Raw genomic sequence first — 14,879 nt, 5'->3', positions numbered from 1 at the left:
TACTCATCTATTTTATAGTCTCTACCATATCCATCACTATAAAATTTACTGTTCCATTATTTTCGAGCCACACAATTTTCTAATTCCTCTACTTTTTTTCCCTGGTCTTCTAGGAATTTTGAATTCAGTGAACCTAAATTTTAAATTCAGTGAACCTAGGTATTGATGGCAGTAGTAACTCAAGTATGATGTGTTATGTTTTTGTTCAACTTGTTGTGCTGAAGTACTGTTTGCAGCCATTGCGGTGCTACTGGAGAGCTTTTGGAGCAAAATTATCACTATAAAATTTACCGTCTCAGAAGAAAATTTGTGAGTTCATAGAAAACAAATAATGTGTTTCTTTTAAATCAATGGACAAATTATTAATATCAATTATAAATAAAACACATTAATATTATTATAATAAATAAATTTAATTGATATAATAAATTTAATTCAAGTCATAAAATATTTATAATCCAACAAAAAACACCGACTAATTTAACATCAATTATAATAATTATAACAAATTTAATTAATATAATACTATACATATTATTATTTTTAATTATTAGTATGATTAATAGTTTTAAACCAACTCATATCGATATTTTCCAATCCAAAAAAAAAACATAACTAATTTAATATTAATTATATATTAAATATATAAGTATAAGTATAATAAATTTAATTAATATATAAAAATTATAAATAAATATTATTGACGTTAATTTAATATTATAAATAAAATAAAATGCTATAAACTACAATAAATTTACTTAATATATAAATTGACGAGTCACATTACACGCCACGTGCATAGCACGTAACGCAAAACTAGTTGTTCAAAAAAGACCTATAAATTGAAGACAAAATGTTTCTACATGTGTTATACCTACATATATATATACTAGTTTCGCATTACGTGCTACGCACGTGGCTCGTAATTTAATTCGTCAAAAATTTATTATTATTATATCAATTAATTTTATTTATAATCAGCATTAAATTAGTTAAAACTTTTATTAGAAATAAATAAAATTTAATTTATTAATTTTTAAATTTAGCTAACATTTCTTATCTAATTAAAGTTTATGTTAAATTAATTAAATTCATCATAATTATAGTAATATATATATATATATATATATATATATATATATATATATTAAGAATATAATTAATATTAAATTAATTAGAGTTTTTGCTGTAATAGAAAATATTTAAAAACTTGTATTGTGAATCTATAAATTGTAAAAATTCTTCATCCTCCAATTTTCTCAGTTAAAAATCTCACATGTTGGGTGGAAAAATAACTGTATTAAAATATAATTCATCAATTTTATTCAATCTAAACAGTAAATTTATAAATTCATGAATCATAGTTTTCAAAAAATGCCTTGTGAAAATTTCTAAAAATAATTCAGAGTTCGTTTCCGAAGCATAATATATACAGTATTTTGATACTATGAGGAAGAGACTCATAATCAAAAACTTTGTTCATCAAATAATAATGAGTTATCAGTTCTTAGTAAGAATTTGAATTATGGTGGCATCTCTGAGAGAATTCCATTTAGGATTGCCATTGGTCAATTGAATTCTAAATTAAGTTGGCAACTTGCTTAGCTAATGATCTTGTGTTGTAATATAGATAAGCACAAAGTTTACAACAAAATTAACAACTTGTTCCGGATTTAACTCAGTTAATATTCTAGTTAAATTAGGAATAGTTAATGTTAATATGTTATAATTAATTAATAAATTACTAAAAAACCTTTATTTTGTTATCAATTAGCTATAAATTTAAAAGGGTTATTAGGTAAATGTGCATGTCTCCCCCCATCCGTGCTTTTATATATAGTATATATATATATATATATATATATATATATATATATATATATATATATATATATCTACTAACAAGTTTCTATTAAATTAATTTTGATGGCGCTATAAATTTGAACTCTCGATTAGAGGCTGTTGGTTTTCTGGTTCGTGATTTTATAAGAAAATTAGCTGGGACACGATGGTTTCTAGACATTGTAGAACCAATAGTGGTAAAGGCACTAGGACTAGAAACGATAAAAGAGGAGTTGTTGATTTCATATTATCGCCGTCAAATTTTTGAAGTAGACTGCCAGATCCATATAAATGCAATAAATTTCTCCAACACTGATAATAAAAATACTAGAGTAGTCTTAGCTAATATTATTGATCTAATTTTTTAATTTTTGAAATTTAGATTTCAATTTGTAAAACGTAGTTCTAATTGGGTGGCTCATTTGATGGCAAAAAAAAGCCTTTATGAATGATTATTTTTGCAGGTCTCATTATTTAATTTTAAAATGATTTACTTGTCAGTATTGAGGAGTCATTTTCTATTTGTATGTAACCTTTGTAAAAAAGAATTCTTTCATAATGATTGTTGGTATACAATAAAGTGACAACGTCCATCTTGATTTTATTTATATTGTTTTGGCAAATGGTTGATAAATTTGATTTCTTTTATCTAACATACTTTATTTTTAAAAATAAGTGCATGGACTATATCATTTTGAGAAACTTTTTAACTGATAATTTTTCATATTATATCTTCTTTTAATATATTATTTTATCGAAACTTTTTCCTTAACCTAATTTAGTTGCTTTCCCTCTTTTTATTTGTTTTCATCGTTTACACGTGCACCACTCTAAATGAATTTAAACAATAGATCAACGCGCCTCCTGAACTTGTTACACAGGGCCATATAACCTAATTTATACCTTTTTAGCAATTAACCCCAAAATTCTTTATTTTTGGTCAAATAACCTCATAATTTATATTTTTATTTCAAAAAACAAATTTAGGGTAGTTATATCGCAACAATTAGGGCCGTATTTAATTACTTTTTTGCATCCCTCGCCTTCGATTTGCATTTTACGCGTTTTAAAAATACAATTATGGGATTATTTTGACCTACAAATGAAGAGTTTTGCGGTTAGTTGTTCAAAAAACATATATTAGATTAGATGATCTCGTATCACAAGTTTAGCGGGCGCGTTAACCCTTTGTTCAAATCATTTTTACCATATAAGCTTATATGTATTTTGCACCTCCAATCTTTTCAACTTTTAGCAAATAAATGATCTTTTTAGTTTAGATTGCCTTTTTTTTGTTTTTATTTTTCACTTTTAATGTTTTTTTCCAACATTTCCAGCATTTCCAGTTTTTTTTTTTCGGCATCTTCAGTATACTCCGAAGGAATACTATATTACAAATTTACATGGTTACAACATATTTTAGCCTTTAAATTTATTATAAATTTATATTTTTTATTGTAATTATCTAGATGTAAAATTTAGTTTTTGAGATTTATTATAGATTTATGACCTTTTTGTAATTATTTAGATGTGTAATTTTTATATCGTTTAGCTAGGTCTTTTATTAGATTTATGTATTTTTGAGTTTATTAGATGGCTCTTAGTAATTAGAAAGTCCCTGTAAGGCTGTTGTATTGTCTAGTCCAAATATCATGAATAGAACTAAAACTCTTTATAGTCGGTTTATTTCGTCTAATGAGATTTTATATTTCTAAAACAAATCCATATACACACGCCTTTCACTTTTAAATTTTCACATTTCTGCCCTTTTTTATACTTATTTTATTCTTTCACTTTTTTATCTTTTAATTTTCTTTTGGTCAAACCTTCAAAAAACACCAAACCTTTGCGATTTTTGTCAGTTATGAACAAACCTTTTAAAATTTGCAAATATAACCCGTTTTGGCAAATTATGTTTCTTTTATAGCCGTTTTTTAATCGGTTTGATTTTTTTATTGTGATTAAACCTTTTATTATGATATAACATGCAAATGTTTGATATTTTATAGTGATTAAATCTTATATATATATGGTTGTCATGTTGACAAAAAAATCGATTTGATTTGAATTTGACTGTAAAAGAAACATAATTTGACAAAACGGTTTATATTTATAAATTTTGAAAGGTTTGGTTATAACTGGAAAAAATTGCAAGGGTTTGGTATTTTTTGGATGTGGCCTTTTCTTTTATTGTCATCATCTTTTTGTTTGTGTTTGTTTTTTCATTTTTTTCATTTTTTTCACTTTATTTTTTTTCATTAATCTTTTTGTTTATTTTTTTATCTGATTTCTCTATAATTTTTATTCATTTACTCATTTTTCATAATTTTTTCTATTTACTCATTTTTTACATAATTGTTTTTAAAATTTTTTTCTTCTCATTAGTGACCACTCTAGTAATAAAGACGAAGGAATTTTAAAAATTAACAACAATGGCAAAAATAATGATGTGTTGAATAAAAACATTGATCAGATGATTGTTTGTTAATCATTTCAAAGTTTTATTGTTGTTTATACATGCATATTTACCTTATTTTTCCTATATTTAATGATGTGCCTCAATGATTTTATACTAGTTTTGATGCAGTTTCAACGAGGTAGACTTTAAGTAAATCTAATATAAACTTTATTGATTTTAATGCAGTTTTATTATATTTTAAATATGTGTCAGTTGTATTGTAATTTTAGCAAGAAACCGTAACAAGTGTGGGTTGAAAAAGGGTATTACCAAGAAGCAAATTTAAATTTGTGTGTGATCTTGACTTATTAACAAGTCGTTGAGGTTTGATTAACCTTATAACAAGTATTCCAGATTATGCTAAGTAAAACGAGAATTGAATGTTAACAATATATTAAATTGGAAATAAGAAAAAACAATTGAATTCAAATGTATAATTATGGTTATAGGATTGAATATTGAGAAATACAAGTGTTTGAGTGTGTGTGAGGTCACAAATGAGGAAAATTCTCTTCTATTTATAAGAAGTGTAGTAGCAGTTGAAACTTCATTGACATGCTTGCGGTTGCCTCATACCTTCTTGATACAGCTTCCAGCCTCTTGAAACTCCAATAACCACGTTTTGTATGCCTTTAACTGTTTAAACTCCACAAAAACTTCAAACCACGTTCATGGAATTTATGCCCACGTTCATAGTCCTTTATGCATGTTGTAAAAGCTTTTCTCACGTTCTTCTTTGTCTTTATACTATTAATTCTAACTTTCCATGTTCTATGACTTTGTATTTCATCCTAAAATTGTTTTATGCGTGCATGTCTCCATATTAAACTTCAAAATCTCCCATGCACGTTTGTGGAAGTTTCCCCCACGTTCATGTCTCTTTCTCAATCATAGGAAGTTATGTTTTACCCTTGAAGTTGTACAGGTACACTCTTCATGTTTATCTTATGGTTTTATAATCCAACTTCGTGTGTATCAAAATAAGCCATTGTTTGAAGAAACCATGCAATGTTAATGAAACTCTACTTGATCCAAAAGGACCAAGCTTCCATATTTTAACTATAAAAACCATGGTGGCGATGATTTGGACATCCAGTAATGGATAACGTGGTATTTTAGGTTTGGAGGGTCTGATGTGAAATATTTTTGAAACGTTAAGAACCTCCATCGAAAAAAATAAATCATTAGAGTCTAAATTTAAAACCGAACCAAACGTGTTTGGCTTTCTTGAATAAGGTGGGTGTCTAAGTCTTAATTAAATGCTTTAAAAATGAGAAATGTATTTATTAAGCCCGTAAGCCCTAGATCACAAAATCCTAAAAATTTGTACTGTTTTAAACAACTAAAACGTCATACACCTTTCTAATACTGTTCATCTTCTTCATTTTTCGTCTACAATATATTTTTTTAGTCTTTTTTCTCCTTTTTCAACAATTTATGGAACTTTTTCGATGTAATCCCAGTAGGCGTACCAAAGCATTTTTGGTACTCCAGATACCGCGAATTGGGACGCACGTCTCAATTCGTGGTACCCTAAGGAAAAAGCGAATTGTGGTGACATTGATCAAAAGTAATAGTAAAACGAGAAACAAAAAACATAAAACTTATAATATAATATAAATTAAATTATTAAAGACATAATCCATTAATTTCATAATGTGAAATAATTCAATTCATTAATAAAACTTAGAGAACTCTTAGTTAATAGATTTAAAATCTGAAAATTCAAATTCAGTAAAAGCACCCGAAAATTTTAATTTTTTAATTTATATTGTTGAAAGTTCCATAGATAGAAATTTGAGTAAACAACGCTGATAATATTAACAATGAAGAAAAGTTGTTCAAGGAAGAAAAGTTGTTGAAGGAGGGGAAATTGTTGGAGGTTTGATGGAGGAAAAAACGTGTTTGATTTAGAAAATAAAGCCGGAATGCATTTTCTGATACTCTTATAATTATGTTTAACTAATTTAGTGGTTTAGAAATACAATTATTTAGGTGGTAAAAAGTATATTTTTACCTCATTTGGTATTTCCGTAATTTTTTTTAAAAAATATCCTTAAGAATTATCTATAAATAATAAAACAAATATAAACAATTGCTCAACAAACTTTATCATTCACAATACTCACAATCCACAAACAAAACTTTTTTCTTTGTTTTAAACACAAGAAGATTTAGGCTTGTATTAAAATGATTTATGTTATTAATTGTAATACAAATTTATTTATACAAAAATATATCTTCTTATTAATAAATTCTAAAATATATTGATCTTATTATTTTTAATTATATTCTTATAGATTTATTATTTATACGTTTTTTCCATTTTCCAGTTTCTATATTTTAGAGTCGTTTTGCAGAGTCCATTTCCATGCATGTTTTCGTTTTTAATGTTGTGCAAAATAATTTTGAACTACATGATATATTTTTGATGGAACAAATGGAGCTTCAGTTTCATGCGAACTAGGGCTGGCAATACGTGTCATCGTTTTATAAACGTGTTGTGTACCCATTTAAAAATACACAGATTTTTTAGCTCGAACACGACCCATTTAAGTAATTGTGACAAAATGTCAACCCTAAACTCGACACATTTAATAAAGGCCTTTATTAAATAAATACCAAAAAAAGATAAAATATTCTAAAAATACTATCTCAAAGTTTGTTTCTGAGAAATACAATTTGTATTTGTTTTTTGCAAAAATGACTTTTGTTATTTTCAAAAATATATTTTTTAATCTCAGAAATACAATTTTGGTTACCCAGCGGTATACTAACACCATTTGTTAACCAATAAACAAACTATTACAAATTCAAACTTCCATTACCATTAAACTAGTTGAAAATTCTATTACAAATCCCGCCGCCTTCATCACCGCAATAGCAGCCGTCAAATAAAACCTAAATCGTCTTTTTTTAAATCTAAAATTATTGATTAACCATTAGTTAACCATTTGTTAACTAGCAGTGTACTAAAAACCAAAGTTATTGGTGTACTAATCCGTTAACTAGGAACAAAATAATTCGACAACAGCTAACTAACGATTTTATTAATAATATATTCAAAATAACAATACAAGTTACCTAAAGATTTACCCAATGTAAATCATTGGTTACCCAACACCAAAAAACATTACAATTCTCATAAGCATTTCTTCAAACACATAGAGTGCAGGTTGTGCAACACCAAAAATCGAACCAACACTACATGACCACCGTCGTTCGTCACTTTTCTCCACTTCTATATGGTGGTGTAAAAAATGGTGACTACCACAATTGAAAACCAATAATATTGCAGCATGTAAATCCAATTTGAATGCTAGTTAATTGTGGACTTTCAAGAGGATTGAGATGATTCAATCTAATGGCAAGTGCTTGGCTTTGTGTGGAGATCAACCCGAAAACACAATAAACGATTATCCATATCAACTCAAAGACTTACCTAATGGTGTTCGCAACGGAATATTTGGAGGCGGTGCGGGGTCAACGGCAGCTGCGGCAGATGACTCGGGGGATTGGAGGTCTGGTTAACGATTGAACGGAGGAGAGGAAGAAAATAGCGTTGAGATGAGGGTGGGAAACCCTAGGTGATGGCGATGATCCGGTGACAGCGATGATCAATCAAATCCATTAAACCCTACATATTTCTTTTCTCGTTTAATCGAAATTGAGAATTACGACATCGTAGCGAAGGAGGAGAATCAAGAAATTGAGAAAGAAATTGAAGTGAATGATGCCATACAAATCTGTGGTTGTCGCAGGGAAGGATCGTAATTATCAACAACAGAAAGTATAAAAATAAAAAAAGAAAAGAAAACGTAAATAGCTAAAATGAAACTTAGCATCGTATTTATCTGAATATTATGCCTAATGTTCGTGTTTTCTGTAATTAACTCTTTAATAAACAGGTTAACACATCTAGAGCTGTCTAATGTGTTTACTAAAACAGGTCATAACAGATCACGTTTATAAATACATGTTTAACCCATTTAATACAAAATTTTTTAATTAAAAAAATATATTAAATAATAAACCTTTAATATAATCATAAATCTTAATAGAACAAGTAATAATTATATGTATTGTACGTGTATATTTCAAATAACAATTTAATTAATTATTATTATTAATAAATATATTTAAATATATCTTTACGTGCCTTAAACGGTTTAGGCAAATTTAATCCGCTATTTAACCCGTTTATGACTCAAATCTATATAAACTCAATCCGAATAAGTTTAATTTCGTCTCATGTCGTGTACCAAATAGCCAGCCCTAATGGAAACTCTTAACAACACTTATATCTTGGGCTTATTTTCACCCACGGGCCATAGTCATCTGGTCCAATCCAAATACAGGACCCGGCTAGCGTAGTAAAAAGGACAAAAGAAATGGGTATGAAAGTAATTTGACCTAATATCTCTTTATAAACCCTAATTTCCCCTTTAACTTCTCCCTCAAACCCTAGACACGCCTCTAGCTGCACACACTCGCACACATACAGGTCTCTCTTCTCTCCATTACTTTCATTTTCTGTAACTCTAACCACAGAACATTATTGACATTTTTGTTTTGTTTGTTTTTTTTTTCTTTAGGGTTTGAAGTGATTATCAGCAATGGCACCTAAAGGTAATTTTTTGTTTTCTTTTTCTCAGTGGATGATAAACCCTAATTTCTTGTTACGAATTAAACATAATTGATTCAATAAATTGGTGGCTTATAGTTTATTTTAGCTTGTAATGATAGGGATCTGTTGATGTAGTAATTTTTTTCTTTGCATTTTATGAGACAAGCTTCTGTTCATGTTTTTGCGGTCATTGATGAAGAATCATGTGGTTTTATTTTTGTGATTTAGCTAATGTTGTTCCTCTGAAAAATTATTTTTTGAAAAAGATAACAAACACCAGTGAAATATGTAAATAAGTGCAAATTAATCGCTGGAAAAAATGGGCATGCTTCATATTTGTTGTTCTAGTTTTTCAGTAAAATAATTCAATGAAGTGAAATGTTGGGGACCGGGATTATGTTTGTGGTTTGCATATTGTATTTGTGCATGTATCTCAGCATTTATGATAGTTAGCTTCTTACTGTTGGATTTAAGCTTTGTTCTGGCATATGTTTGCAATTTTCTTAACAGATTCGAAGAAGCCTGATGCCAAAGCACAGGCCGTGAAGGCTGCAAAAGCAGTGAAGTCGGGACCAGCCTTTAAGAAGAAATCCCTGAAAATCAGAACCAAGGTTACATTCCATCGCCCAAGGACATTAAAGAAGGAGAGGAACCCCAAGTACCCTCGTATCAGTGCTCCACCAAGGAACAAGCTTGATCATTATCAGATCTTGAAGTACCCGCTCACTACTGAATCGGCGATGAAGAAAATTGAGGACAACAACACTTTGGTATTCATTGTTGATCTCCGTGCTGACAAGAAAAAGATCAAGGATGCAGTGAAGAAGATGTACGATATCCAGGCCAAGAAAGTGAACACTTTGATAAGGTACATGTTTATGTAAACTACCTATCAACTTTATTTAACCTCATTAACTATGAACTATTTGCATAGTCTGATTTTGATAGACTTGTTAATAACGTTTTGTATCCTTTACCCCCTTTTGGTAACCCAGGAATGTAATCTGAATTGTTGACAGATAAGTAATTTGTTGCTCTTATGTTTTTTGCATCCATTGTAGTAGGCCTACTATATCATTAGGACAAATTAGAGTATTATTTCCCCTTTATTATTATGAGCTTGGAACAAGTAGGCGTTAATTAATTGATTTTCTCTTATGGAGAACATTTTCATGATGTTATTTTGGTTAAAATGCTTGCCTTGATCATGTTTAAGATAATAGTAATGGTGGATACATTTATTTCATAAAATACATTACACAACTTATTGTTTGTGTTCCTATTATGAACAATGCATATTGATGCTCTACTACTATTATGTTCCGGTTAATTTGTAGTAGAATGTGCATAGAAACTACTCCTGATACATTTCTTTTGTATTTTTTAGGCCTGATGGTACAAAGAAAGCATATGTGAGGTTGACACCAGACTATGATGCCTTGGATGTGGCAAACAAAATTGGAATCATCTAAATTAGTTGGCTTGTGTTTTTGCTCTAGTTTTTATCATTTTGTTCTGTTCCAGAGTAAGGTACTTTACTGTGATATCAAACGGAGACTTTCTAAATACTCCAAACTTGTAATCTTGCAGTATCTCTATCTTGGTTATCACATTTTTTCTAAGATATTATTTGAGATTTTGTAGGCTTGAAATTTCAATTTAGTTTCGAATTATGCATTACTTCACCTATTTATGCTGTGGCATTTTAGCTGATGTCTTGATGAATCTTCTGTTTGAAGGTTGTTTAATATATTATTACTGTATTTTTGAAATTGTTTTTGCGGACTTGTCTTTGATAGAGCATCTGTACTTGTCATCAACAAAGTGTGCAATTTCTTGATGAGGATGTAAATTAGAAGTTTTTGCTGTGAAATGCGCAGTCTGTCTGCTGCTCTCGGTCTGAAGTAGGAAAGATGGGCAGTGTTAGCATAAATGGTCAGTCATCCATTAGTACTACCAATTATTTAAAATCTGAAAACAAATGATCCCATTTATGTGAAAATCTATTGCAATCAGAGTTCTTACAGGTAGTCGCATTAAAATGGCCAAAACTGAATCAAAAAAAGTATACTAGGGAAGGTCAACATAGTTGATTGCATTTAAGAGGATTTACGAGTCATATTGGTTATTACCAGTCGACTTTCTGCATATTGCAGGTTTGAAATGTTGTAAAGTTTCTTCGCAACCACCTGAATCTGTAAAAATAATTGTTTTGATCCCAAAATATATTTTTGTATACTGTTTTCCAATTTACAGGTTAGACTGGATTGATGATATACTATCTATAGTGCATTAGCTTTATCAACTTTTATTGAAATTTGCATTTTTTTTGCAGCGCATTAATGCTCAACAAACCTAAATAATATCTCCACCTAAGTTCTTGTTTCTTCTGCTCTAAGCACAGGATTGCGAAAATTGCAGACCTTATTACCTAGTAATGCTGTCTCCTCCATGTAAAAAGTCTTCTCTCCGTAGAGTCTCTAGTAATGTATTCATAGAAATATAAGATTCAAGACTTGGGTCATAAACCTGAGTTCTACAGAGTGGGCAATTCGAGTGCGTCTGAAACCAAGTGTCGATGCACGCAATGTGAAAGACATGAACACAATTTGGCAGATGTTTCAGCCATTCACCTTCTTCGAATTCTCCCAAACAAACTGCGCATTCGTTGTCGCTTTCTTTATGTTCTGCATCTTTCTTATTCTTGAACTGAGATATTGGGAGCGAGTGCATGATATTAGATTCGAGTCCATTGCTGTGATACTCCAACGACGGATCCTGGAAGTTACTCTCATTAATACGCCTCATCTGGACCGGATGTCTGGCTGAACTTAGAGTACTCAGTGGCGCACAACAAATCCTGTTGAGGAATTTGCAGTAACCGAACAAGAGAATGAAAGAGCAGACAACGATAATCGGACCGATCACATACGGATTCCATGCTGAATAGCGATCAGGTGTTGGACTTGGAGTTGGAGGCATGGTATGATGAGTGCAATGACAAGATTACATTTCTGAAAGGCTTGAAAAGTAATTGAATTTCTTGTTATGGTAGGAAGCAGTGAGAACGATTAAATCAAGGTATAGAAAGATTATATTAGAATAAACATATTTGTCGTTGATAAGATTGAGGAAACCTTATTGGATGATCAGTTCCCATACTACTTACTGGCATACCTTAAATCAAAGTCCTCATATAAAAATACTAGAGTAAAAACATTTGCCTGCTTATTCTCAAACTAAACTAAGAGCTGAGCATAGTTTAGTTTGGTTTGATTAGTTTTAATTTAATAAAATTAAAAATTAAATTATATTTTTAGGAGATAAAAGAAGAACCAAGCACATATCCAAGTTTGGTTTAGCTGATTAAAATTTACTATTTGTTCGGTTTGTTTTACGTAGACATGAACAAAAATTAAGGATATTGGCAAAAAAATTCTAACGTTTTAACTTGTAACAATCTAATCTTAATGTTCAAAACGTCACAAATTAAATACTAGCCTTTTCATTTTATAGCCCAAACTGTTGTCCGACAAATTTTTGCATAAGTGGCAATCATATTAAATACATATAATAGTACATTAAATTCCAATATTTTAAAAACGTTACAAATAAGATACTAAACTTTTACTTTTTTCACTATGTAGTTTAAGAAAGACAATAAAATTGTCGGGAAATTGATTGAGACTACAAAATGCAAAAATGAAAATGTTTAGGATTTGTTTTGTAATGTTTTGAAAATTGAGATTAAAGGTTAACATCCTAAAAGTTATACATGTATTTACATCAAAACAAGAAAAGTTCAAAAGTTTAGAAGTCTACTAGTCCAAAAGTCTAAAAAATAATTTTAGTCCAAATAGAATACAAGAAAATTGAAATCAGAAGGTTTATGAAAGTAGGTCTCCTAAGAGTGGCTGAAAGGGAATGGAACGTGGAAGTTGGCACATATGCCGATTTTCTGAAGATGAAAGACCAATAAATGAGGAAGCAACGATCAGAAAATCAACAAATTTTTTTTTTTTCCAAACGATAGAAATTCATTAAGAAGATTCAAGTACAAAATATGAAAGTCATATCACAACCCACAATATGATCTTTCAAAATTGAACAATTAGAAGCTAAGTAACAATTCCGGATAAGCAATAAATAATCAAAAGTGAGAAATTATCCGTGACTATATTTCCGCATAAACTTAACAACGATGAAACTATGTTTCTCGTAGACGGAGTACTTGGATAGTTCTTCTTCCGATTTGCTTTTGAAACCGCTCTATCCGGTTGAGCTTAGCATTCCGATCTTCATTTTCAATGAACTCTTATCAAAGATAACCCAACAAACCTCCCTAATTTTAGATCTACAATAGTTTACATGGGTTTTCAAACTCTCCGAATATAGATCTACAAGAATTTTGAAAGATCTAAAAACCCCAATTTTTTAAGATCTTCAAAAACTTGTATAGATCTAAAAGACACCCCACATATATTTTAGATCTTAAAGAATCGGATCTCAAATTCGAAAACCCATCAAAAACCTTGATAGATCTAGCATCTACAAACACTAAAAACCTTTAGACTTATTCAAATATGAAAAATACAAATCAAGACTCAAAAAACTTCATAACCAAAGACTTTATTCAATTAAAGAAGGACATAGTAGATCTATAGTAAATAGTATTATGGGCGGAAAGAAAATAATTTTCCGGCTAATGCCGGAGAAATCATCTTCTTCCACCCTTAAAAGGATGAACAAATGAAGAACTTTTCTTTTAGAGAGAAGGAAGAGCAAATATTTTAGAGAGAGAGTATCTTTTTATACTCAATAATTGAATGATCCATGTGTAAAATCAACAAATTGTCCAAGAGAGAAAAACTTCAATTATTTAGAATTTAACAAAGTGCAAATCTGTCTATTTTAATTTCTTTTTTTTTAACAAAGGCTAATCTTCATTGATAGAATTTTCATTGTCAGAATTACAAAAATATGTGACTCCTCAACAAGCTGAGTGAGTCAGTCTAAAAAATAATAATGATACTGTAAAAACAGTCATCCACAAGAGCTTATTTGACCATCAATGGACCATCCAATTATGGTAACAACGTATTAAATCCTTACAATTGCTCGATTCGGCAACCGAAATCATAATTGAGGTCTAATCTTTGGCACGTCGATAATAAGGCAAATAGGCCTTTTTTTAATAATAACGGAGATAATCCTTTGGCATGTCTAATAGGACTGAAAATGGCTCCAAAAACTCGTAAAATTAGGGAACAACAACTTTTAAAAGACAGACGGTGCAACAAATTGTGGAGCAGTGCGAGGCAAAAAAAACTCTTGAGGCAGAAGTTTTTTCAATAGGACCTGTTATTTAAGAAGCAGGTAATCCTATAATATTGTCTCATTTTTTAGATGATTTTTTGGACATATCAATAAATTTCAACCGAAATTAGAGAATAGCAAACGGACTTTAGAAGACAAAATTGAATCCTTTAAATCACAACGATTCTAAAAAAGTCTTGGAGAATATTTAAGTCTATGTCATCAAAAAATTTGAACGAAATGTTAAAGAAGATACGATAACAATTGACAAATCTTACTCAAACGAGTTTTAGAACTTTTGCAAATTCTCCTACACCATATACTTTTCGATTTTTTTGATATCTAGTTCCTTTTCTTCAATTTTGATTTTACTGGTCCTTTGATTTCTATTATTTCGTTAATTGAGTGTTTTTTAGACATCCGTCAAGGCGTGATTACACGCTCCAAAATTAGTGACCGATAAAGATTCAATACCTTTAGGTCCCCATACAATAGAGATTTGTTTTTCATGTCCATAACATAAGAATGCATTTTTTCAGTAAAATCAAAATTAATTTTATAACAATTTCAAACTTGGAGCAAAAAATCGTACAAATAATAAATTTATTTTATATAAATGCATAACTTTTAATTTAG

General features: G+C 29.6%; 2 protein-coding genes across 2 annotated transcripts; one reads left to right on the top strand and one right to left on the bottom strand.

The window, feature by feature from the left end:
- Positions 1-8,726: 8,726 nt before the first annotated feature.
- Positions 8,727-10,616, top strand: LOC126654629 (60S ribosomal protein L23A). Its single transcript, XM_050348560.2, has 4 exons — positions 8,727-8,804; positions 8,896-8,929; positions 9,438-9,795; positions 10,315-10,616. The coding sequence occupies exons 2-4, from the start codon at positions 8,917-8,919 to the stop codon at positions 10,397-10,399; spliced, it is 456 nt and encodes a 151-aa protein (XP_050204517.1). The 5' UTR covers positions 8,727-8,804; positions 8,896-8,916; the 3' UTR covers positions 10,400-10,616.
- A 652-nt stretch (positions 10,617-11,268) lies between these two features.
- LOC126654622 (RING-H2 finger protein ATL16-like) lies at positions 11,269-12,058 on the bottom strand. The gene has a single exon (XM_050348547.2). The coding sequence runs from the start codon at positions 11,907-11,909 to the stop codon at positions 11,355-11,357; it is 555 nt and encodes a 184-aa protein (XP_050204504.1). The 5' UTR covers positions 11,910-12,058; the 3' UTR covers positions 11,269-11,354.
- Between the last annotated feature and the right edge of the window lie 2,821 nt (positions 12,059-14,879).

This window comes from Mercurialis annua, linkage group LG1-X (assembly GCF_937616625.2).
Source record: "Mercurialis annua linkage group LG1-X, ddMerAnnu1.2, whole genome shotgun sequence".
Taxonomy (NCBI): Eukaryota; Viridiplantae; Streptophyta; class Magnoliopsida; order Malpighiales; family Euphorbiaceae; genus Mercurialis; species Mercurialis annua.
This window is presented reverse-complemented; position numbering and strand designations above follow the sequence as displayed.